We start from the raw sequence: 27281 nt of genomic DNA, 5'->3' as shown, positions 1-27281 counted from the left end.
GTTTAATTCTAAAGGGTTATAAAGTGTAATTCTAAAGGGTTACAAAGTGCAATTCTAAAGGGTTATAAAGTGTAATTCTCAAGGGTTATAAAGTGTAATTCTAAAGGGTTATAAAGTGTAATTCTAAAGGGTTATAAAGTGTAATTCTAAAGGTTCGAAAGAGTAATTCTAAAGGTTCTAAAGAGTAATTCTGAAGGGTTCTAAAGTGTAATTCTAAAGGTTCTAAAGAGTAATTCTGAAGGGTTCTAAAGTGTAATTCTAAAGGTTCTAAAGTGTAATTCTAAAGGGTTATAAAGTGTAATTCTCATGGGTTATAAAGTGTAATTCTAAAGGGTTATAAAGTGTAATTCTAAAGGGTTACAAAGTGTAATTCTAAAGGGTTATAAAGTGTAATTCTCAAGGGTTATAAAGTGTAATTCTAAAGGGTTATAAAGTGTAATTCTAAAGGGTTATAAAGTGTAATTCTAAAGGGTTATAAAGTGTAATTCTAAAGGGTTATAAAGTGTAATTCTAAAGGGTTATAAAGTGTAATTCTCAAGGGTTATAAAGTGTAATTCTAAAGGGTTATAAAGTGTAATTCTCAAGGGTTATAAAGTGTAATTCTAAAGGAAAGGATTATAAAGTGTAATTCTAAAGGGTTATAAAGTGTAATTCTAAAGGGTTATAAAGTGTAATTCTCAAGGGTTATAAAGTGTAATTCTAAAGGGTTATAAAGTGTAATTCTAAAGGGTTATAAAGTGTAATTCTCAAGGGTTATAAAGTGTAATTCTAAAGGGTTATAAAGTGTAATTCTAAAGGGTTATAAAGTGTAATTCTAAAGGGTTATAAAGTGTAATTCTCAAGGGTTCTAAAGTATAATTCTAAAGGGTTCTAAAGAGTAATTCTAAAGGGTTATAAAGTGTAATTCTAAAGGGTTATAAAGAGTAATTCTGAAGGGTTCTAAAGAGTAATTCTAAAGGGTTCTAAAGTGTAATTCTAAAGGGTTCTAAAGTGTAATTCTAAAGGGTTCTAAAGTGTAATTCTAAAGGGTTATAAAGTGTAATTCTAAAGGGTTATAAAGTGTAATTCTAAAGGGTTATAAAGTGTAATTCTGAAGGGTTCTAAAGAGTAATTCTAAAGGGTTCTAAAGGGTTCTAAAGAGTAATTCTAAAGGGTTATAAAGTCTAATTCTAAAGGGTTATAAAGTGTAATTCTAAAGGGTTATAAAGTGTAATTCTAAAGGGTTATAAAGTGTAGTTCTAAAGTGTAATTCGAAAGGATTCTAAAGTGTAATTCTAAAGGGGTTTAAGTGTAATTCTAAAGGTTTATAAAGTGTAATTCTAAAGGGGTTTAAAGCATAATTCTAAAGGTTTATAAAGTGTAATTCTAAAGGGTTATAAAGTGTAATTCGAAAGGATTCTAAAGTATAATTCTAAAGGGTTATAAAGTGTAATTCTAAAGGGTTATAAAGTGTAATTCTAAAGGGTTCTAAAGTGTAATTCTAAAGGGTTCTAAAGTGTAATTCTAAAGGGTTCTAAAGTGTAATTCTAAAGGTTCTAAAGTGTAATTTTGAAGGGTTCTAAAGTGTAATTCTAGAGGTTCTAAAGTGTAATTCTAAAGGGTTCTAAAGTGTAATTCTAACGGTTCTAAAGTGTAATTCTAAAGGGTTCTAAATGTAATTCTAGAGATTCTAAAGTGTAATTCTTTAAAGGGTTCTAAAGTGTAATTCTAAAGGTTCTAAAGTGTAATTCAAAAGGGTTTTAAAGTGTAATTCTAAAGTGTAATTCTAAAGGGTTCTAAAGAGTAATTCTGAAGGGTTCTAAAGAGTAATTCTAAATGGTTCTAAATTGTAATTCTAAAGGGTTATAAAGTGTAATTATAATGGGTTATAAATTGTAATTCTAAAGGGTTTTAAATTGTAATTCTAAAGTCTAATTCTAAAGGGTTATAAAGTGTAATTCTAAAGGGTTATACAGTGTAATTCTAAAGGGTTATACAGTGTAATTCTAAAGGGTTATACAGTGTAATTCTAAAGGGTTATAATTTGTAATTCTAAAGGGTTCTAAAGTGTAATTCTAAAGGGTTATAATTTATAATTCTAAAGGGTTCTAAAGTGTAATTCTAAAGGGTTATAATTTATAATTCTAAAGGGTTCTAAAGTGTAATTCTAAAGGTTTTAAAGTGTAATTCTAAAGAGTTCTAAAGTGTAATTATAAACGTTCTAAATTGTAATTCTAAAGGGTTCTAAAGTGTAATTCTAAAGGGTTCTAAAGTGTAATTCTAAAGGGTTCTAAAGTGTAATTCTAAAGGGTTATAAAGTGTAATTCTAAAGGGTTCTGAAGTTTAATTCTAAACGGTTCTAAAGTGTAATTATAAAGGGTTATAAAGTGTAATTCTAAAGGGTTATAAATTGTAATTCTAAAGGGTTATAAAGTGTAATTCACAAAAATTCAGCCAGAGATAGCACAAGTGCTGAAGAGAGGCTGAAGCTGAAGCCTTGTAGGAGCTGAAGAGAGGCCACGGCTTTAGAACAATCTGGCTGAAGAGAGGCCACGACCCACGTGAATCTCATGTCCTGCAAGTGATGCCTCTGGTTAGAAATTGGACCTCAGCTTGAGATAACCAGATGGTAATGAGAACGTGCCTCACACTTGTACTATCTCTGGCTGAAGAGAGGCCACAATACACGTGAATCTCATGTCCTGCAAGTGATGCCTCTGGTTAGAAATTGGACCTCAGCTTGAGATAACCAGATGGTAGGGTCGTTAATCCAAAAGGGTGGTATATTAGAGCAAATATTCAGTCACCCAAGTGATGTACTAGGATGAGGTGGAGGGTACCAAACTGAAACATGATAGTCTACCACTTGTACTTGTAGAAATGGGGGTTTCCTCTCGATCAGATGGCCTCCACGTAAAATGCCACTCAGGCAGGTTCAACCCAGTACCGCGATGACTGATCTTGATGGAGTCCCAAGCAAGTTGAGATGTCAATGAAGAAGGACTTTAATTATTACCTGGTGAGCAAGACAAATAACCTGATGGCGTGCCCACTAAATATGTACGAGGACAGCGAGAGGAATGGTTGAAAACGTGGGCATGCCTTTTGCCTAATCACATGGAAGAAGGAATGCAAAAGTCATTCTGAGTTGAAGTTCCTTGTAAATCCGAGCATCAAGTGTATCCGTACCTTAAATAGGAGATAGAAATGAGGGATACATATATTAAAGTAATCGCCATCATGTACCAATTCTAACAAGGAGCTAATACTATATGTTCTCTGCCTTTTGGGTGGTATGAGGAATAGACATCTGCCATATGAAAGCTAAATCTTGAACGGTTTTTGAAATATCAGGTACACAAGCCAAGTTACTGATATTGTGCCATGGCAACATAATTCAGCCAATCACAGCCATGATCGAATCAGGTTGAGATAATGTCATGAGGAATAAACATCTGAATATGAAAGCTAAATGTTCAACATTTTTTGAAATATTATGTAGAGCAAAGTACATGGACGGATGACCATGGACGAAAGTACATGATGGACGTAGATGAAAGACTCGTGATCCCAGCAAGGCAAAAATCCATCAGAAATGTAAGGTTGAAAAGGAGATGAAAAATGTACCTGGCACCCTAATGATTGAAACCTCTTTTGTTCACCTCCCATCTGACAAGATCGTAGACAGGGGGCATTAAAATGAGCTCCGACGGACCGACTGACCACCCAACTGATCACCTGACCACTTGACTGACCACTCAGCTGACCAACTGACAACCAAACTGATTACCTGACCGACAGACCACCAAACTGATTACCTGACCACTCGACTGACCATTTGGCCGACCAACTGACAACCAAACTGATTACCTGACCGACAGACCACCAATCTGATCCCCTGACCACTCGACCAACCATCTGACTGACTGACTGACCATCCGACCGACTGACCACCCAACTGATCACCTGACCACTCGACCAACCATCTGACTGACTGACCACCTGACCGACCACCCGACCATTATCTGTCCATGTACTTTTGTGTACGTGATGTTTCAAAAACCATTGAACATTTTACTTTCATATAACACAGATATATTCCCCATGCCACCCAAAACATGGGGGACATAGAGCTCCTTGTTAGTTTTGATTCCAGTTGGATATTCATTACATGTTCAATGTGGAGTTACGCCCCATCCAATTACGCCTGCCCTAGCACGTCTGTACATGAATGCAATAAGCTTATTTGAATCTATCTTTGCTGTTGCTCGATTTCTCCCCAAATACTAAATTTTATTTATGAGATCCAGGTAGTTCAATTGCATCAAGCTGCAGGGGCTTTCTGTGCAGTTTCAGAAGTCTGACATGAAGGCCTGTTTGCTGTACTTAATGAGCAAACCTCCAGCACACGTCTGTGGTCCACACTGTGTGAACATAAAAGGTGACTGTCAAACAGTTTTCTTCAACTGAAGGAAAAACAAATCGCACCTGTTTCTGAGGGAGCGGTTCAGTTTGGCATTTTAAATATGAAACGGGGAAAGCCTGGAAACGAACGAAATCCAGAAGAATTACCCTTCAGAACCCGTTAGAAAAACCCTTTATAACCCTCGAGAATTACCCTATAGAACCATCCTTTAGAACCCATAAGAATTACCCCTTAGAGCCCGTGAGAATAATCATTTATAACCCTTTAGAATTACACTTCGGAACAATTCAGAATTACACTTTATAACCCTTTAGAATTACACCTCAGAATTACACTTTATAACCCTTTAGAATTACACGTTATAACCCTTAAGAATTACACTTCAGAATTGCACTTTATAACCCTTTAGAATTACACTTTCGAATGACACATTATAACCCTGTAGAATTACACTTCAGAATTACACTTTATAACCCTTCAGAATTACACTTTATAACCCTTTAGAATTACACGTTATAACCCTTTAGAATTACACTTCAGAATTACACTTTATAACCCTTTAGAATTACACGTTATAACCCTTAAGAATGACACTTTAGAATAATTACACGTTATAACCCTTTAGAATTACACTTTAGAATGACACGTTATAACCCTTTAGAATTACACTTTAGAACCCTTTAGAATTACACTTTAGAATTTCACGTTATAACCCTTTAGAATTACACTTTATAACCCTTTAGAATTACACTTTAGAATTTCACGTTATAACCCTTTAGAATTACACTTTAGAATAACACGTTATAACCCTTTAGAATTACACTTTAGAACCCTTTAGAATTACACTTTAGAATTTCACGTTATAACCCTTTAGAATTACACTTTAGAATTTCACGTTATAACCCTTTAGAATTACACTTTATAACCCTTTAGAATTACACTTTAGAATAACACGTTATAACCCTTTAGAATTACACTTTAGAATTACACGTTATAACCCTTAAGAATTACACTTTAGAATAATTACACGTTATAACCCTTTAGAATTACACTTTAGTATAATTACACGTTATAACCCTTTAGAATTACACTTTAGAATGACACGTTATAACCCTTTAGAATTATACTTCAGAATGACACGTTATAACCCTTTAGAATTATACTTTAGAATTTCACGTTAAAACCCTTAAGAATTACACTTTAGAATAACACGTTATAACCCTTTAGAATTATACTTTAGAATGACACATTATAACCCTTTAGAATTACACTTTAGAATTACACTTTAGAATTACACGTTATAACCCTTTAGAATTACACTTTAGAATTACACGTTATAACCCTTTACACTTTTTTTACAATTGACACTTACACTTTACACTTTACCTTTACACTCTTTTTAACTTTAGAATTACACTTTAGAACCTTTAGAATTACACTTTAGAACCCTTTAGAATTACACTTTATAACCCTTTAGAATTACACTTTATAACCCTTTAGAATTACACTTTAGAACCTTTAGAATTACACTTTAGAACCTTTAGAATTACACTTTAGAACCCTTTAGAATTACACTTTAGAACCCTTCAGAATTACACTTTAGAACCTTTAGAATTATACTTTAGAACCTTTAGAATTACACTTTAGAACCTTTAGAATTACACTTTATAACCCTTTAGAATTACACTTTATAACCCTTTAGAATTATACTTTAGAACCCTTTAGAATTACACTTTATAACCCTTTAGAATTACACTTTATAACCTTTAGAATTACACTTTAGAACCTCGAGGATTACGCTTTAGAATTACACTTTATAACCCTTTAGAATTACACGTTATAACCCTTAAGAATTACACTTTAGATTTACACGTTATAACCCTTTAGAATTACACTTTAGAATTACACTTTATAACCCTTTAGAATTACACTTTATGACCCTTTAGAATTACACTTTAGAACCTTTAGAATTACACTTTATAACCCTTTAGAATTACACTTTATAACCCTTTAGAATTACACTTTATAACCCTTTAGAATTACACTTTATAACCCTTCAGAATTACAGCTTATAACCCTTTAGAATTACACTTTATAACCCTTTAGAATTACACTTTATAACCCTTTAGAATTACCCTCTATAACCCCATAGAATTACACTTAATAACGCTATAGAATTACACTTTATAACCCTTTAGAATTACACTTTATAACCCTATAGAATTACACTTTATAACCCTTTAGAATTACACTTTATAACCCTTTAGAATTAGGCTTTAGAACCCTTTCGAATTACACTTTATAACCCTTTAGAATTACACTTTATAACCCTTTAGAATTACACTTTAGAACCTTTAGAATTACACTTTAGAACCCTTTAGAATTACACTTTAGAACCCTTCAGAATTACACTTTAGAACCTTTAGAATTATACTTTAGAACCTTTAGAATTACACTTTAGAACCTTTAGAATTACACTTTATAACCCTTTAGAATTACACTTTATAACCCTTTAGAATTATACTTTAGAACCCTTTAGAATTACACTTTATAACCTTTAGAATTACACTTTAGAACCTCGAGGATTACGCTTTAGAATTACACTTGATAACCCTTTAGAATTACACGTTATAACCCTTAAGAATTACACTTTAGATTTACACGTTATAACCCTTTAGAATTACACTTTAGAATTACACTTTATAACCCTTTAGAATTACACGTTATAACTCTCAAGAATTACGCTTTAGAATTACACTTTTTAACCCTTTAGAATTACACTTTAGAATTACACTTTGTAACCCTTTAGAATTACACTTTAGAATTACACTTTGTAACCCTTTAGAATTACACTTTATAACCCTTTAGAATTACACTTTATGACCCTTTAGAATTACACTTTATAACCCTTCAGAATTACACTTTATAACCCTTTAGAATTACACTTTATGACCCTTTAGAATTACACTTTAAAACCCTTTAGAATTACACTTTAGAACCTTTAGAATTACACTTTATAACCCTTTAGAATTACACTTTATAACCCGTTGGAATAGCACTTTATAACCCTTTAGAATTACACTTTAAAACCCTTTAGAATTACACTTTAGAACCTTTAGAATTACACTTTAGAACCTTTAGAATTACACTTTATAACCCTTTAGAATTACACTTTATAACCCTTTAGAATTACACTTTATAACCCTTCAGAATTACAGCTTATAACCCTTTAGAATTACACTTTATAACCCTTTAGAATTACACTTTATAACCCTTTAGAATTACCCTCTATAACCCCATAGAATTACACTTAATAACCCTATAGAATTACACTTTATAACCCTTTAGAATTACACTTTATAACCCTATAGAATTACACTTTATAATCCTTTAGAATTACACTTTATAACCCTTTAGAATTAGGCTTTAGAACCCTTTCGAATTACACTTTAGAATTACACGTTATAACCCTTTAGAATTACACTTTATAACCCTTTAGAATTACACGTTATAACCCTTTAGAATTACACTTTATAACCCTTTAGAATTACACTTTATAACCCTTTAGAATTACACTTTATAACCCTTTAGAATTACCCTTTAGAACCTTTAGAATTACACTTTATAACCCTTTAGAATTACACGTTATAACCCTTTAGAATTACACTTTAGAACCCTTTGGAATTACACTTTAGAACCCTTTATAATTACACTTGAATTCACGTTGCTGATATGTAAATCCCATTCAAATTTCAAGTCAATCGGATGAAAATTGAGGATTTTAGAAATTTGAAATTGTTGTTGAGCTTAGGCCTATGTTGACCTCTTGGCATAGGCTGATCTCAAAAATAGTTGGTGGTTGAAGTCAGTAAGCCAATATGTAAATCGCATTCAAATGTCAAGTCAATAGGATGAAAATTGAGGATTTTAGAAATTTGAAAAAAAGTGGTTGACCTTTTGGCCTATGTTGACCTTTTGGCATACGTTGACCTTTTGACCTCAAAAATATATAGGATCACGGATCATTTGGTGAAAATATGTTGTCGGATCACGAACTCTACCATTTGGTGAAATTTCGTGAAAATCAGTTTTAAATTGTGACCTGTACGCAAGCATAAGTGAGCGGACAGACAAACAAACACACACACCGGAGTGATCAACATACGTGTCCAAATTTTTTTTTTCTTGCCAAGTAACAAACGGACCCAAATGCAATACCCTCGCCTCTGGCGAGTTTGTGGTAATTGATTATTGGCTATCTATTTATTATGTATGCAGATCTGGTGACATTTTGCCACTCCTTCCACACCCTTGTAGTTATTCTGAAGTTAACTTATGAGAGTATAACTGCAGTACTAACGATACCATTTTTACCTTAAGCTTCATAAAACACACTCTTAACCATGTGCTTGTGTCCTTGTTCGGTTTTGATCCGGCATTAGATAAACACACTTCAGCGATAGGTGATTAGCTTTGAACAGGTGATCATCACACGATTAGCCATTCGACACGCGCCTAACTGTTGAACACCTTTTGTAAATTTGGCACTTAGTCTTAGAGTCGCAGTATTTAATTAATAGATTAGTAATAAGAAAAGAGGTAGACCATGCAGGTAAAATGACAGGTGTGCAAGTATACCGATGTCTCATCCTGACATACAATGCCTGGATTTGAAATCGAACGGAGCATCTTCACGTTTGACACCTGTACACATCCACGCGTAACGATGCCCATTGACCCTCCCATTTCATTCCCTTACCTTCCTCTGCGACAGGAATGTCCCAGCGGTGTGGTGAACGAGGAAACGTTCAAAGATATATATGCACACTTTTTCCCACAGGGAGGTGAGTGATGCCACATGGCCACAACGTGTGTGTGTGTGTGTGTGTGTGTGTGTGTGTGTGTGTGTGTGTGTGTGTGTGTGTGTGTGTGTGTGTGTGTGTGTGTGTGTGTGTGTGTGTGTGTGTGTGTGTGTGTGTGTGTGTGTGTGTGTGTGTGTGTGTGTGTTTGTGTAGGAATGCATACTGTGTGTGTGTGTCTGCGTGTGTTTGTGTAGGAATGCATACTGTGTGTGTGTGTCTGCGTGTGTTTGTGTAGGAATGCATACTGTGTGTGTGTGTGTGTGTGTGCGTGCGTACACGTGTGTGTGTGTGTGTGTGTGTGTGTGTGTGTGTGTGTGTGTGTGTGCGTGTGTTTGTGTAGGAATGCATTGTGTGTGTGTGTGTGTGTGTGTGTGTGTGTGTGTGTGTGTGTGTGTGTGTGTGTGTGTGTGTGTGTGTGTGTGTGTGTGTGTGTGTGTGTGTGCGCGCGCCCGTTATTCATGTGTGTGTGTGTCTGCGTGTGTTTGTGTAGGAATGCATTGTGTGTGTGTGTGTGTGTGTGTGTGTGTGTGTGTGTGTGTGTGTGTGTGTGTGTGTGTGTGTGTGTGTGTGTGTGTGTGTGTGTGTGTGTGTGTGTGCGCGCGCGCTATTCGTGTGTGTGTGTGTGTGTGTGTACGCGTATGTATGTGTGTGAGTGTATATGAGTCTGCGTGTGTTTGTGTAGGAGTGCATATGTTCTCTCTGTGTGTGTACGTATGCATGCATGTGAGTGAGTGTGTGTATGTGTGTGTGTGAATATGCTTTATGAATGTGTGAATGGAGCTTGTGGTGCGATGTTGCTGGAATTGAGTCCTTGTTCGTTTAATAAGTTCTCACATTTGTGAAATTGCACATTATGACCGTTATGGACATTTTAAATAAACATTCCATATTATGGTTTAAACTTCCAGGCGGTGATGGACAAATGTCTTCCTTCATAATTGTATTTTATCTTTTAATGAAATTGTCTTTGTAATGTTTGGATCTCATTACATACGACGTAATAACGTTGATGCGAAATTTCAATTTTGCATGTTGTTTAAAAAAATATTCTTTTCATTTGTGAGATTTGTTGTTTGTCCCGGAAACTCCATGAGCGTGAGTTTATTAACAGGTGTGATAATTCATGTTTGTAAATGTCACACAACTCTCGAGCCTTGTCGGATATTGCAAAAGGTTGACAAACGTGTGCTCAGTGCTGCCTGATACTGATATGGACATCATACACGTTTTACCTCGGCGTACCTGTTCCTTTCACCTTGTATACCTGTTCCTTATTAATGCAGGACAGTAACGTTGTAATTATGACACTTCCATTGTCTGAGCGGGCTGTGCAGATGCCAGAACGTATGCACACTTCCTCTTCAATGCCTTCGACATGGAACACACAGGCTCTGTCAACTTTAAGGTAAGTGTGTCTCTGTGTGTCTCTGTCTCTCTCTCTCTCTGTGTGTCTCTCCGCGTGTCTCTCTGCGTGTGCCAGATACATACAAACATACATACACATCTTGGTACACAATTACACAGACCCAGCATCCACAAACTTGTTTTCACACTTCCAATTTGGTGGAAAATCCAAACAAGCAACCATCCCAAGCCCATCTTCGTACAAATCCCCATAGGTTGGCATCCATGGGGATGAGAAAAGTCCTCCTTAGGAAATGTCACGCTGAGTGTACTGAGAAAGGTGGCACCATTGCTGTGCTGTCGCCCGTTCCCAGAGTGCCCCGGGAAGTGCCGTCACTTCCGCCAAGCTCAGTGGCTGTTTCTCTGGAAGAACGGCCCTGTGTTGTGTGTCTCGTATTTGTTCGTTATGGCGAATCATGGATTTTAGGAAGTCTTGTGTTACACATGCCCCGATCAGCATTGACGATCAACAAGTTGAGACTGTGAGTTCCTTCAAATTCCGGGGCATCCACATTTCATCTGATATTCCTTCAAATTCCGGGGCATCCACATTTCATCTGATATTCCTTCAAATTCCGGGGCATCCACATTTCAACTGATATTCCTTCAAATTCCAGGGCATCCACATTTCATCTGATATTCCTTCAAATTCTGGGGCATCCACATTTCATCTGATATTCCTTCAAATTCCAGGGCATCCACATTTCATCTGATATTCCTTCAAATTCCAGGGCATCCACATTTCAACTGATATTCCTTCAAATTCCGGGGCATCCACATTTCATCTGATATTCCTTCAAATTCCGGGGCATCCACATTTTATCTGATATTCCTTCAAATTCCGGGGCATCCACATTTCATCTGATATTCCTTCAAATTCCGGGGCATCCACATTTCATCTGATATTCCTTCAAATTCCGGGGCATCCACATTTCAACTGATATTCCTTCAAATTCCAGGGCATCCACATTTCATCTGATATTCCTTCAAATTCCGGGGCATCCACATTTCATCTGATATTCCTTCAAATTCCAGGGCATCCACATTTCAACTGATATTCCTTCAAATTCCGGGGCATCCACATTTTATCTGATATTCCTTCAAATTCCGGGGCATCCACATTTCATCTGATATTCCTTCAAATTCCGGGGCATCCACATTTCATCTGATATTCCTTCAAATTCCAGGGCATCCACATTTCAACTGATATTCCTTCAAATTCCGGGGCATCCACATTTTATCTGATATTCCTTCAAATTCCGGGGCATCCACATTTCAACTGATATTCCTTCAAATTCCAGGGCATCCACATTTCATCTGATATTCCTTCAAATTCCCGGGCATCCACATTTCATCTGATATTCCTTCAAATTCCGGGGCATCCACATTTCATCTGATATTCCTTCAAATTCCGGGGTATCCACATTTTATCTGATATTCCTTCAAATTCCGGGGCATCCACATTTCATCTGATATTCCTTCAAATTCCGGGGCATCCACATTTCATCTGATATTCCTTCAAATTCCGGGGCATCCACATTTCATCTGATATTCCTTCAAATTCCAGGGCATCCACATTTCATCTGATATTCCTTCAAATTCCCGGGCATCCACATTTCATCTGATATTCCTTCAAATTCCGGGGCATCCACATTTCATCTGATATTCCTTCAAATTCTGGGGCATCCACATTTCATCTGATATTCCTTCAAATTCCAGGGCATCCACATTTCATCTGATATTCCTTCAAATTCCGGGGCATCCACATTTCATCTGATATTCCTTCAAATTCCGGGGCATCCACATTTCATCTGATATTCCTTCAAATTCCGGGGCATCCACATTTCATCTGATATTCCTTCAAATTCCGGGGTATCCACATTTCATCTGATATTCCTTCAAATTCCAGGGCATCCACATTTCAACTGATATTCCTTCAAATTCCGGGGCATCCACATTTTATCTGATATTCCTTCAAATTCCGGGGCATCCACATTTCATCTGATATTCCTTCAAATTCCGGGGCATCCACATTTCATCTGATATTCCTTCAAATTCCGGGGCATCCACATTTCATCTGATATTCCTTCAAATTCCAGGGCATCCACATTTCATCTGATATTCCTTCAAATTCCGGGGCATCCACATTTCATCTGATATTCCTTCAAATTCCAGGTCATCCATATTTCATCTGATATTCCTTCAAATTCCAGGGCATCCACATTTCATCTGATATTCCTTCAAATTCCAGGGCATCCACATTTCATCTGATATTCCTTCAAATTCCCGGGCATCCACATTTCATCTGATATTCCTTCAAATTCCGGGGCATCCACATTTCATCTGATATTCCTTCAAATTCTGGGGCATCCACATTTCATCTGATATTCCTTCAAATTCCAGGGCATCCACATTTCATCTGATATTCCTTCAAATTCCGGGGCATCCACATTTCATCTGATATTCCTTCAAATTCCGGGGCATCCACATTTCATCTGATATTCCTTCAAATTCCGGGGCATCCACATTTCATCTGATATTCCTTCAAATTCCGGGGTATCCACATTTCATCTGATATTCCTTCAAATTCCAGGGCATCCACATTTCAACTGATATTCCTTCAAATTCCGGGGCATCCACATTTTATCTGATATTCCTTCAAATTCCGGGGCATCCACATTTCATCTGATATTCCTTCAAATTCCGGGGCATCCACATTTCATCTGATATTCCTTCAAATTCCGGGGCATCCACATTTCATCTGATATTCCTTCAAATTCCAGGGCATCCACATTTCATCTGATATTCCTTCAAATTCCGGGGCATCCACATTTCATCTGATATTCCTTCAAATTCCAGGTCATCCATATTTCATCTGATATTCCTTCAAATTCCAGGGCATCCACATTTCATCTGATATTCCTTCAAATTCCAGGGCATCCTCATTTCATCTGATATTCCTTCAAATTCCGGGGCATCCACATTTCATCTGATATTCCTTCAAATTCCGGGGCATCCACATTTCATCTGATATTCCTTCAAATTCCGGGGCATCCACATTTCATCTGATATTCCTTCAAATTCCGGGGTATCCACATTTCATCTGATATTCCTTCAAATTCCAGGGCATCCACATTTCAACTGATATTCTTTCAAATTCCGGGGCATCCACATTTCATCTGATATTCCTTCAAATTCCCGGGCATCCACATTTCATCTGATATTCCTTCAAATTCCGGGGCATCCACATTTCATCTGATATTCCTTCAAATTCCGGGGCATCCACATTTCATCTGATATTCCTTCAAATTCCGGGGTATCCACATTTCATCTGATATTCCTTCAAATTCCAGGGCATCCACATTTCAACTGATATTCTTTCAAATTCCGGGGCATCCACATTTTATCTGATATTCCTTCAAATTCCGGGGCATCCACATTTCATCTGATATTCCTTCAAATTCCAGGGCATCCACATTTCATCTGATATTCCTTCAAATTCCCGGGCATCCACATTTCATCTGATATTCCTTCAAATTCCGGGGCATCCACATTTCATCTGATATTCCTTCAAATTCCGGGGTATCCACATTTCAACTGATATTCTTTCAAATTCCGGGGCATCCACATTTCAACTGATATTCCTTCAAATTCCGGGGCATCCACATTTCAACTGATATTCCTTCAAATTCCGGGGCATCCACATTTCAACTGATATTCTTTCAAATTCCGGGGCATCCACATTTTATCTGATATTCCTTCAAATTCCGGGGCATCCACATTTCATCTGATATTCCTTCAAATTCCGGGGCATCCACATTTCATCTGATATTCCTTCAAATTCCAGGGCATCCACATTTCATCTGATATTCCTTCAAATTCCGGGGCATCCACATTTCATCTGATATTCCTTCAAATTCCGGGGAATCCATATTTCATCTGATATTCCTTCAAATTCCCGGGCATCCACATTTCATCTGATATGTCCTGGACTCTGAATACTGAAAGTATCGCTAAAAAGACCAGAAGCACCTGTACTTATTTAGACGGCTGAACAAATCAGGATGCATAGCGATGTTTCAGTGAACTTTACCGCAGAGTTATTGAAAGTGTTTTTACGGGATCGATTATTGTTTTGTTTTTTTGTTTTTTTTCCATACAGAATCGAGGCTCGTGTAAGAGCTAACACATGAAACATGAAAACATGCACAGACACATAAAACGTGCAAAGAAGGGAGCAGGAGACAAGAGGGAGAGAGAGGGAAGCACAGAAGTGCAACAGTAGAGAACAGGGACGTCGGTAGATTTGTGGAAGGGAGAGGGCTGGGAAGGAGGGAGGGGTACAGGTACACGGTTTGAAGCAAATGAACACTACTAGGAATTTCAGGAAAGAAGTTGGGGATTGAAAGAGGTGGATTGGGGGTGTTTTAGTGGGGGTAGAAAAGATCAAGGTTTTGGATGGGGGAAGATAAGAGATGGTGGTGAACAGCTGTTTTAAAGACCTGGAGGGAGGAGTGGCCTTAAAATGCCTGTTGTTGTTGTTGTTGTTGAGGGAGGAGTGGGATTGAAGAGAGTGGGGGAGTTTGTTCCAGAGGTGGGAGAAAAGAGGAGTGAAGGAGTGAAGGTGAATAGAGAGTCTTGATTTTCGCAGTTTCACCAAAAGAGGGTTGCAGGCAGATCTTGTGCGACCTGTAGGAATATTTGGGGGACAGAGCCCAGAGAGAGCTGGGGGAGCAAGACCGGAGAGGAGTCGGTCGAAGACTGAAAGACCACCAACCTGCCTGCGGTGAGTAAGTGAAAGGCCCTCGGAGGTAGCGTCATCGCAGGAGATTCCAATGATTCTGAAAGCTTTGGTTTCAACAGCGTGAAGACGAGCTAGGTGTGAGGCAGGAGCACCGGCCCAGAAGGGAGAGCAGTATTCCATTGAGCTGCGGATGAAAGCCTTGTATGTGGTGAGGAGCTCAGGCGTGCCAAGGAAGGACTTCGCACGACGGAGGATGCCCAGTCGGCGACTGGCTTTGGAGGCCAGCTTGGAAATGTGGTTTTCGCAGGAAAGATCATGGCAGATAGTGAGACCCAAGAAACATCACTGCACACAACCTCGAGTTGTTGGAAAGAGTTGTTCGTGATGTGCAGAGGATCATTGGTATTGACCTACTGTACCTGCACTCGAAGTTATCTACACATCCAGATGTTTTGCGAAAGCCTCAAATATTAAAGATTCCAGTCTTCCTGCATTTAACATGTTCGCGAATCACTACGTTCTGGCCGTCGATACCGCAGTATTAAAACATCCACAAACCGTTTCAGGAACACCTTTTATCCTGGTGTGGTCCGACTTTTAAACCATGAATCTTGATTTTTTTTTTATGTCTGTTTTTCTTTTCTTTTGTGCTTTTCTTTTTGTGTCAAATGATACTTTTAATTGAGGCACTCGTATTCAAAGAATTCCAATGTCATTCTGGAAATTCATGGATGTTACATATGGCAATCAAACTATCTGTACTGTATCTGCATATTCATTTGTCTGTATGTCCAGGTGTGTGAGATGTGTGTGGCAGCTCCACGACGAGCCTTAGATCTTGGTACCTAATCAGATTCGTGCCCATCAACCACACCTCGGTACTTAACCACCTCTTACCCAGCAACCACACCTTGGTACTGAACCACCACTTACCCAGCAACCACACTTCGGTACTTAACCACCACTTATCCTGCAACCACACCTTGGTACTGAACCACCACTTACCCAGAAACCACACCTCGGTACTTAACCACCTCTTACCCAGCAACCACACCTCGGTAATGAACCACCACTTATCCAGCAACCACACTTCGGCACTTAACCACCACTTATCCAGCAACCACACCTCGGTACTGAACCACCACTTATCCAGCAACCACACTTCGGTACTTAACCATCTCTTACCCAGCAACCACACCTCGGTACTGAACCACCACTTATGCAGCAACCACACCTCGGTATTGAACCATCACTTACCCAGAAACCACACCTCGGTACTTAACCACCACTTGTCCAGCAACCACACCTCGGTACTGAATCACCACTTATCCAGCAACCACACTTCGGCACTTAACCACCACTTATCCAGCAACCACACCTCGGTACTGAACTACCACTTATCCAGCAACCACACTTCGGCACTTAACCACCACTTATCCAGCAACCACACCTCGGTAATGAACCACCACTTATCCAGCAACCACACTTCGGCACTTAACCACCACTTATCCAGCAACCACACCTCGGTACTGAACCACCACTTATCCAGCAACCACACTTCGGTACTTAACCATCTCTTACCCAGCAACCACACCTCGTTACTGAACCACCACTTATGCAGCAACCACACCTCGGTATTGAACCACCACGTACCCAGAAACCACACCTCGGTACTTAACCACCACTTGTCCAGCAACTACACCTCGGTACTGAATCACCACTTATCCAGCAACCACACTTCGGCACTTAACCACCACTTATCCAGCAACCACACCTCGGTACTGAACCACCACTTATCCAGCAACCACACTTCGGTACTTAACCATCTCTTACCCAGCAACCACACCTCGGTACTGAACCACCACTTACCCAGCAACCACACCTCGGTACTGAACCACCACGTACCCAGAAACCACACCTCGGTACTTAACCACCACTTATCCAGCAACCACACCTCGGTACTTAACCACCACCTACCCAGAAACCACACCTCGGTACTTAACCACCACTTACCCAGCAACCACACTTCGGTACTTAACCACCACTTACCCAGCAACCACACTTCGGTACTGAACCACCACTTACCCAGCAACCACACTTCGGTACAAAACCACCACTTACCCAGCAACCACACCTCGGTACTGAACCACCACTTACCCAGCAACCACACTTCGGTACTTAACCACCACTTATCCAGCAACCACACCTTGGTACTGAACTACCACTGACCCAGCAACCACACTTTGGCACTTAACCACCACTTATCTAGCAACCACACCTTGGTACTGAACCACCACTTACCCAGCAACCACACTTCGGTACTTAACCATCTCTTACCCAGCAACCACACCTCGGTACTGAACCACCACTTATCCAGCAACTGCACCTCGGCACTTAACCACCACTTATCCAGCAATCACACCTCGGTAATGAACCACCACTTATCCAGCAACCATACTTCGGCACTTAACCACCACTTATCCAGCAACCACACCTCGGTACTGAACCACCACTTATCCAGCAACGACACTTCGGTACTTAACCATTTCTTACCCAGCAACCACACCTCGGTACTGAACCACCACTTATGCAGCAACCACACCTCGGTACTGAACCACCACTTACCCAGAAACCACACCTCGGTACTTAACCACCACTTGTCCAGCAACCACACCTCGGTACTGAATCACCACTTATCCAGCAACCACACTTCGGCACTTAACCACCACTTATCCAGCAACCACACCTCGGTACTGAACCACCACTTATCCAGCAACCACACTTCGGTACTTAACCATCTCTTACCCAGCAACCACACCTCGGTACTGAACCACCACTTACCCAGCAACCACACCTCGGTACTGAACCACCACGTACCCAAAAACCACACCTCGGTACTTAACCACCACTTATCCAGCAACCACACCTCGGTACTTAACCACCACTTACCCAGAAACCACACCTCGGTACCTAACCACCACTTACCCAGAAACCACACCTCGGTACTTAACCACCACTTACCCAGAAACCACACCTCGGTACTTAACCACCACTTACCCAGAAACCACACCTCGGTACTTAACCACCACTTACCCAGAAACCACACCTCGGTACTTAACCACCACTTACCCAGAAACCACACCTCGGTACTTAACCACCACTTACCCAGAAACCACACCTCGGTGCTTAACCACCACTTACCCAGCAACCACACCTTGGTACTGAACCACCACTTACACAGCAACCACACTTCGGTACTTAACCACCACTTATCCAGCAACCACACCTTGGTACTGAACCACCACTTACCCAGAAACCACACCTCGGTACTTAACCACCTCTTACCCAGCAACCACACCTTGGTACTGAACCACCACTTACCCAGCAACCACACTTCGGTACTTAACCACCACTTATCCAGCAACCACACCTCGGTACTGAACCACCACTTACCCAGAAACCACACCTCGGTACTTAACCACCTCTTACCCAGCAACCACACCTTGGTACTGAACCACCACTTACCCAGCAACCACACTTCGGTACTTAACCATCTCTTACCCAGCAACCACACCTCGGTACTGAACCACCACTTATCCAGCAACTGCACCTCGGCACTTAACCACCACTTATCCAGCAATCACACCTCGGTAATGAACCACCACTTATCCAGCAACCACACTTCGGCACTTAACCACCACTTATCCAGCAACCACACCTCGGTACTGAACCACCACTTATCCAGCAACCACACTTCGGTACTTAACCACCACTTATCCAGCAACCACACCTCGGTACTGAACCACCACTTACCCAGAAACCACACCTCGGTACTTAACCACCACTTATGCAGCAACCACACCTCGGTACTGAACCACCACTTACCCAGAAACCACACCTCGGTACTTAACCACCACTTACCCAGAAACCACACCTCGGTACTTAACCACCACTTACTCAGAAACCACACCTCGGTACTTAACCACCATTTACCCAGCAACCACACCTTGGTACTGAACCACCACTTACCCAGCAACCACACTTCGGTACTTAACCACCACTTATCCAGCAACCACACCTTGGTACTGAACCACCACTTACCCAGAAACCACACCTCGGTACTAAACCACCTCTTACCCAGCAACCACACCTTGGTACTGAACCACCACTTACCCAGCAACCACACTTCGGTACTTAACCACCACTTATCCAGCAACCACACCTCGGTACTGAACCACCACTTACCCAGAAACCACACCTCGGTACTTAACCACCTCTTACCCAGCAACCACACCTTGGTACTGAACCACCACTTACCCAGCAACCACACTTCGGTACTTAACCACCACTTATCCAGCAACCACACCTTGGTACTGAACTACCACTGACCCAGCAACCACACTTCGGTACTTAACCACCACTTATCGAGCAACCACACCTTGGGACTGAACCACCACTTACCCAGCAACCACACTTCGGTACTTAACCACCACTTACCCAGAAACCACACCTCGGTACTTAAGCACCACTTACCCAGAAACCACACCTCGGTACTTAACCACCACTTACCCAGAAACCACACCTCGGTACTGAACCACCACTTACCCAGAAACCACACCTCGGTACTTAACCACCACTTACCCAGAAACCACACCTCGGTACTTAACCACCACTTACCCAGAAACCACACCTCGGTACTTAACCAAAAATCATGCCCAGTACCCACACCGAGATACTTGATCAAACACTCCACACCCACACTGTCGTGCAGAACAACATTCACATTCAGCACCATATCCAATAATATCTTTAATTTACTACAAACCAAATATATAATTTCTCCTTGAATCTTTTAAACACAGATCCAGATCCTGATCCTGGTTATCAAACAAAACAAAGACCGAGTGGCACTGGATGCCATGTTGTCCAGTCGAGTAACCAGGATGTTGTCAAGTTCAAGCTCACGGTATGTTCCGGTTTGTTTGTAGGATTTTGTGGTGGGTCTTTCGTTGTTGCTACGAGGAACGGTAAATGAAAAACTCTTCTGGACATTCAACCTGTATGACATCAACAAAGATGGATACGTCACCAGAGAGGTGAAGCACACCAGGCCTTCCTCTCCAGTGCCATTCTGCTTTCCAGTTCTTCTGTCCCCCCTCCCATCCACTCTTTTTCTTCTCCCAATTTCCACAAATAACATTCCCTGATGTGAGGTCTTGAACTATTGTAGGTATTGACTGTGTCTTTGTGAGCTGTGATGCATGTGGTGTTGTAGTTTTTGGGTGAAAATATGGCAAATGATGGCTTGGGAAAAATAGCCACCCACAATAAATGAGAAATATGATGGGATTAAATGTCCTTTTTCGTCCCTTTTTAAGTTGGTTAATGGGATATTTTTAAAATGTGGAGGTCATTCAAAATGCCCTCTTTCTACGGGATGCCTTTTGTTTGATGCAGGAAATGCTGAATATCATGAAAGCAATTTATGACATGATGGGAAAATACACACTTCCGGCCATCAAGGAGGAGGCACCATATGAACACGTCGAAAAGTTCTTCCAGGTATCAAGAGTAAACCCCATATATGAAAAAACACACACACACACACACACACACACACACACACACACACACACACACACACACACACACACACACACACACACACACACACACACACACACACACACACACACACACACACAGAGAGAGAGAGAGAGAGAGAGAGAGAGAGAGAGAGAGAGAAAGAGAGAGAAAAGAGAGAAAAGAGAGAGAAAAAAAAAGAGAGAAAAAAAAAAAGAAAAAGAGTGACTGACTGACTAAACACCTCCACCTTTACTGGTGTACCGAACCTTGAGAGCGAAGGGCTGAAACGGGATGATGCGGAGGGACCTGGTCAGTGAGGCACATTATATATACTAGGGCATTGCCCGTACTATATCTATATCTAAAATTATATCCCCCCCCTCTATTTACATGAAATGGTTTGGTCCAAAGCGAACGGCTTCCGGAGTTTGGTAAAGAAATCGCCATCGCGTGCACAAACGCGCAGGAAAGCGAATGAATCGCAAATTCGTTTTTATTAGTTTAAAAACATAGTTTAACGCCAACATAGTTTGCAAACGTGAAATAAATGAATACGCTCTCAAATGTGCCATCCGAGGCAGAGTGTGTCCGCCACGTTCGGCACACGCGATAGTTCGCTGCTCTCTGATTGGTTGAATCGTTTTTTGGACATAGCTCGGTAAGTAATTGTCCGATTAATATGAAACCTTGAAAAGGCACATCCTCGGGTCCCCAGCAATATACCTGGCAAGTTAAAAGTATATCGGACCCGTGGTTGTCGAGAAACAGCGGTCACAGACAAACGTACAAACGTACAAACAGAGATTACTGGAATTATAGATAGATACGTATGTACCCTGCAAAAAAAGAAACGCAAAAGTGATTTTAGATGTATATTTTATATATCATATAAATAATCAACAGATAGTAATCGATTGTTCAAAATTGGCACACACCATTCTCATTGACCCAGGTTCCATATGGCACATGTGGAACAGTAGATTTTCAAGGTGAAGGTCATCTGTGCTCAATATCTTGTATGGCCACCATTAGAGTCCAAAACTGACTGGCATCGTCGTCCCATGTAAGCAATCAGATCCCGAATTGGGGCCTGGGGAACGTTCACCCACTCTGCCTGCAGTGCTTGTGCCAACTGTCGGAGGTTCCGTGGTTGTCGCTGACGTGCTCGCAGTCGTTGATCCAGTGCATCCCATAAATGTTCGATTGGGTTTAAATCTGGAGTCCTGGAGGGCCATGGCAGGACCTGGATGTTGTGATTCCTCAAAAAGGCCGTCGTCGGTCTTGCCGTGTGAGGTCGGGCGTTGTCTTGTTGGAAAATGACGTTCGCTTGTTGCAAAATGGGAAGGACGTGTGGCCGAAGAATCTCATCCGTGAGCCGTGGCATGTTTTCGCTGTTCACTTGCTGTAAGATTGTGATGGCATGCAAATGAAAACCCAACGTTTTTATAGCCGCACAAGTGATGTTGCACGTGCATGTCATGTTGGTGTGTTTCGGTGCCAGGCTCTCATGTTGTTGTGTTTTTGCGATTGTTCCATCTTTTCGCCAAATTTCTGGAGTACCTCATTCTTTCCACACAAATCAATCCCAATCCATGCAGAAATGACCGATTCATTTTTGGTATTAATTTTGTATGGATATCGGCAACACTCTGTCAGATATTTACGATTTTACTACTTTTGCGTTTCTTTTTTTGCAGGGTATATATATATATATATACACACACAGTGCCTAAAGAAAGTCTACACCCCTTTCAAATTTTTCACCTTTTGTTGCCTGGAATGAAATTTCATTAAATCAACTTGTTTTCCATCTTTATTTACACATTGTAACCCACAACTTCCAAATGAAAAATCAAATTACACAATGTTCAGAAAAGTAACTAAAAATACAAAACTAGAATATCTTGGTTGGATAAGTATCAACCCCTCTCAGTTAATACTTGGTGGAAGCAACTTTGACATCAATTACAGCTGTGAGTTTGTTGGGATAGGTCTCTACCAATTTTGCACATCTTGATTGGGTGATATTTGCTCATTCTACTGGACAAAACTGTTCAAGCTCAGTTATGTTGCGTGGGGAGCGTTGATGGACAGCAATCTTCAATTCAGGGCTCAGATTTTGATTGGATTTAGTTTGGGGCTCTGGCTGGTTCACTCAAGGTCATTTATCTTTTTGTTCCTTCGCCACTCCAGTGTAGCTTTGGGTGTGTGCTTCAGGTCATTGTCATGCTGAAAGGTGAACTTCCATCCCACTTTGAGGTTTCTTGTAGAGGACACCAGGTTTTCCTCTAGGATTTTTCTGTATTTTGCTCCATCCATTTTCCCTTCTATCCTGACAAGTGCCCCAGTCCCTGCTGATGAGAAGCATCCCCATAACATGATGCTGACAACACCATACTTCACAGTAGGGATGGTGTTCTTTGGGTGATGTGCTGTGTTGGGTTTGCACTAATGCTCGGCGATAATCACAATGGGACGATAATCGTGCTTTAGAGTTACTATCGCGATAACGATAATGGAGATTTATTATCGCGATAACTGCTGCTCATGCTGTAGAATGTAAATCACACCTTGAACCCAGATATTGATGGTGTATTGGCTGCATTTAGTTTCTCTCAAAATATTTACCTGTATTAATTGCAGCTCTATAAAATAAAGAATGAATGAATGAATGATCGTTTTAACCCTAGTTCGCAAGCATGGGTCTAATGGACCCGGTACGTTTTTTTTATTTTTGCTATAATTGTTTATAAAAACGTTTTTTGGCATGACCCTCCATGAATGCTTCGACAAGTTGGTGGTAAACATTTATTCACTGTTTATCCAAAAATAAATTCTTTTAATTCCAAGGAAAGTTCCAACAAACTAAAATTTTCCTTCAAATGCAGTCCTTCGGGCCTGCAAGACCCGATTATTTTTTGCCTTTCTTTTGTTCTCAAAGCACCTAATTTGCATGTGAGCTGTCCTAAAGTACCTAATTTGCATGTGAGCTGTGCTATGGAAAGTTACCAAAGTTATTCACTCGGGTATGAGTCATAACTGACGTAATTTCCGGTCACGTGTTTTTTTTTCATTCCTTTTTCCTTCCTGCCTTATCTTTTCCTTTGCTGTTTACGTGAGTTGTGTTTTTGGATCGTTCACAACTTCTCGTAGGCTTTTCCCATGTTTGGACATCGGATTATTGCTTCAATTGCTTTTGTCGAGGTGAGCTTATTTGACACCTTTTTACGATTTTTACTTTTTATTGAATTTGCATTGGTTCTTTGAAGATCTCCCAGGCCCAGACCTGCATTAGTGTAAAATTTTGCAAAATCCTTCAGTATGATTTCAAAACAAAACGATTAGTGAAGCCACTTTCTTGAGCAAAGACTCAATTAACTCAATTAACAATTACTCAATTAACCAAACCTTTATATGCAAAATAAATAATTTGTATAAAAATATAAAAGTAAAAGCAAACAAACATTTGAAAGAAAAGTTCAAGCATGTATTGTTTGTATGGGTCTTCTTCAAAATAAGTGTATAGCTGAATCACCATTATGGTGGAAATACTACTGCAGGAAGCCTCTAATTTGCATACAAAAGAATGATAAAAAAAATAAAAATAAAAAACCATTCACACCAATGTGCTCCTGGGGTCTTTTAGACCCGAAGCCCGGCATTATCGTTAGGACAATATAGCCTGCGGACTAGGGTTAAGGCCATTTCCCCCGCTAGAGCGGGGGTTAGCCTTACGGGCCCCATGACAATCATGGTTCCCTGTTTGAGGCAATGTTTTTATGACCGGAATGCCCTTCCTGATGCCAACCCTTAGTCGCCTCTTAGGATGCGCAGGGATGCACCCAAAATTAGTTGAAAAAGTGGTATGTTAGTTTCTACTCAGGTCAGTTCAAAAGTTATGATTTACCCTATTTTGATATGGCCGTCTTGGATTTTAAAAATGCCACGAGGGGAAGTTTTGTACACCCACCATAAAGCATCATTGGGTACACTAATAAACTCAAATCAACCATAAAACCTACTGTGACGAGCTTTTCCAGCGTGAGCTTCATATCATCAAAAATTCTCCTGACTATCCCGAACACCTCCCACCTTTACTGGTGTACCGAACACCTTCCCCTTCATTCGTGTACCAAACACTTACCCGCTTTATTGGTGTAACAAATACCTATACCCTTTACCAATGGAAGAAACACCTTCCCGTTTACTGGTTTACCAAACACTTTACCTTATGTATCAACCAATCAAACTCTTGTTCTTTGTCACCTATACTCCTGATGATATCTCCAAACCAGATTCATATCCTTACAAAACGTAATAACTCCAAACCCGAGTCATGCCCCCTACAAAACGCAATAACTACAAACCAGACTCGTGTCCTTACAAAATGCAAAAACTACAAACCCGACTCATGAACTTACAAAATGCAATAAATACAAACCAGACTCATGTCCTTACAAAACACAATAACTTCACGCCCGAGTCATGTTCTTACAAAACGCAATAACTCCAAACCCGAGTCAGGTCCCGACAAAACGCAATAACTACAAACCCGAGTCATTAACCTACAAAACGCAATAACTACAAACCCGAGTCAGGTCCCGACAAAACGCAATAACTACAAACCCGAGTCATTAACCTACAAAACGCAATAACTACAAACCCGAGTCATTAACCTACAAAACGCAATAACTCCAAACCCGAGTCAGGTCCCGACAAAACGCAATAACTCCAAACCCGAGTGATGACCCTACAAAATGCAATCACTCCAAACCGAGTCATTAACCTACAAACCGCAATAACTCCAAACCCGAGTCATGACTTATAACACGCAATAACTCCAAATCTGAGTCACGACCCTACAAAACGCAATAACTACAAACCAAAGTCATGTCCCTACAAACCGCAATAACTCCAAACCCGAGTCATTAGCCTACAAACCGCAATAACCCCAAACCCCAGTAATGACCCTACAAAACACAATAACTCCAAACTCGAGTAATGACCCTACATAACGCAATAACTCCATCCCCAAGTAATGACCCTACAAAACACAATAACTCCACACCCGAGTAATGACCCTACAAAACGCAATAACTCCAAACCCGAGTAATGACCCTAAAAACGCAATAACTCCAAACCCGAGTAATGACCCTACAGAACACAATAACTCCATCCCCAAGTAATGACCCTACAAAACACAATAACTCCATCCCCAAGTAATGACCCTACAAAACACAATAACTCCATCCCCAAGTAATGACCCTACAAAACGCAATAACTCCAAACCCGAGTAATGACCCTACAAAACGCAATAACTCCAAACCCGAGTAATGACCCTAAAAACGCACAGCGCAGTCAGTGACAAATGGACTGATTATGTCGTCGGTATTGGTGAACGGTTGAAATGAAAACAAAAAATTGTTTCATCAACTTGTCTAAGGAGTAAGGTACTGTGTCTGCCGAGCAGTGAAAGCAAAATAAAAATCATTCCAAAAATGAAACTTACTGTTTTTAGGGATGTCAAAAACGACACAAACAACAGGCATGAAGAACTAAAATACATGTTAGATACGGTGGTGTAAAAGACGGTGCATCAACGACGGTAAACTTCCGCACAAAGTTTTATACAACCTTTGAAATCTTTATTTTATTTCAAATGAATTACACACTTGGACGCTGTAGAACACAAATCACCTTTTTCACTTTCCAAAACCTGCAGTTTAGCAGGACTTGGCCAAAATATGACACCACTTTACACCACCTCGACCTATCAAATTTCTCGCTCGCTCTTTCAGCCTTGGGGAATATCGAGGTTCAGACCAAATCGCGAACTCGTAGGAAATATGGATCTGCAAGGAACACACAAAGTAAAAGTTGAAAAGACCCTTCCTATGTTCTTCTTTTTCTTCTTCTTCTTCTTCTTAAGACTGAGCGGGGTAAGTAAGGTGTTCTTCGAAGTGTCCTGTTGTTGAAGTTTTTACAGACACCACTTTGTGCGAGAGGAATGATTGGGATTGCATGACAGACATCATTGGTATGTTTGATCACGTTGTCCGAGCTGCAAATATTGTCCTTTAAGCCTCCATGAAATGTCAATCTTTCGTTTTATTGTGCAATTGAGTTTGATATCTTTGAACGACAACCTCTTCCTTACAAACCTCCTCATAAGATCTCATCAGATTGCCATAATAATGCATGTGTGTGCGTGCACACGTTATCAAAACATACATGTAAACACAGAGCAGCTAAAGGAGCATAAGCATGTGCAGAATACTGG

The 27281-nt window shown here is 40.2% G+C and overlaps 1 protein-coding gene across 2 annotated transcripts in view; it reads left to right on the top strand.

Annotated features, from left to right (window-relative positions):
• LOC137420587 (Kv channel-interacting protein 4) overlaps window positions 1-27281 on the top strand; it is a 443715-nt gene that overhangs the window by 410834 nt on the left and 5600 nt on the right. The window contains exons 3-6 of one of the 2 annotated variants that reach the window (XM_068105773.2): window positions 9180-9249; window positions 10602-10672; window positions 20404-20511; window positions 20873-20977. In XM_068105773.2, coding sequence (XP_067961874.1) covers window positions 9180-9249; window positions 10602-10672; window positions 20404-20511; window positions 20873-20977 — 354 coding nt within the window. Of the gene's footprint in view, window positions 1-9179; window positions 9251-10593; window positions 10673-20403; window positions 20512-20872; window positions 20978-27281 lie in introns of both variants that reach the window. The other variant, XM_078772523.1, reaches the window with a different exon arrangement.

Source organism: Myxine glutinosa, chromosome 2 (assembly GCF_964187855.1).
Source record: "Myxine glutinosa chromosome 2, kmMyxGlut1.1, whole genome shotgun sequence".
NCBI classification, from domain to species: Eukaryota; Metazoa; Chordata; class Myxini; order Myxiniformes; family Myxinidae; genus Myxine; species Myxine glutinosa.
The sequence above is the reverse complement of the archived record's forward strand: the minus strand, read 5'-3'. Positions and strand labels throughout refer to the sequence as shown.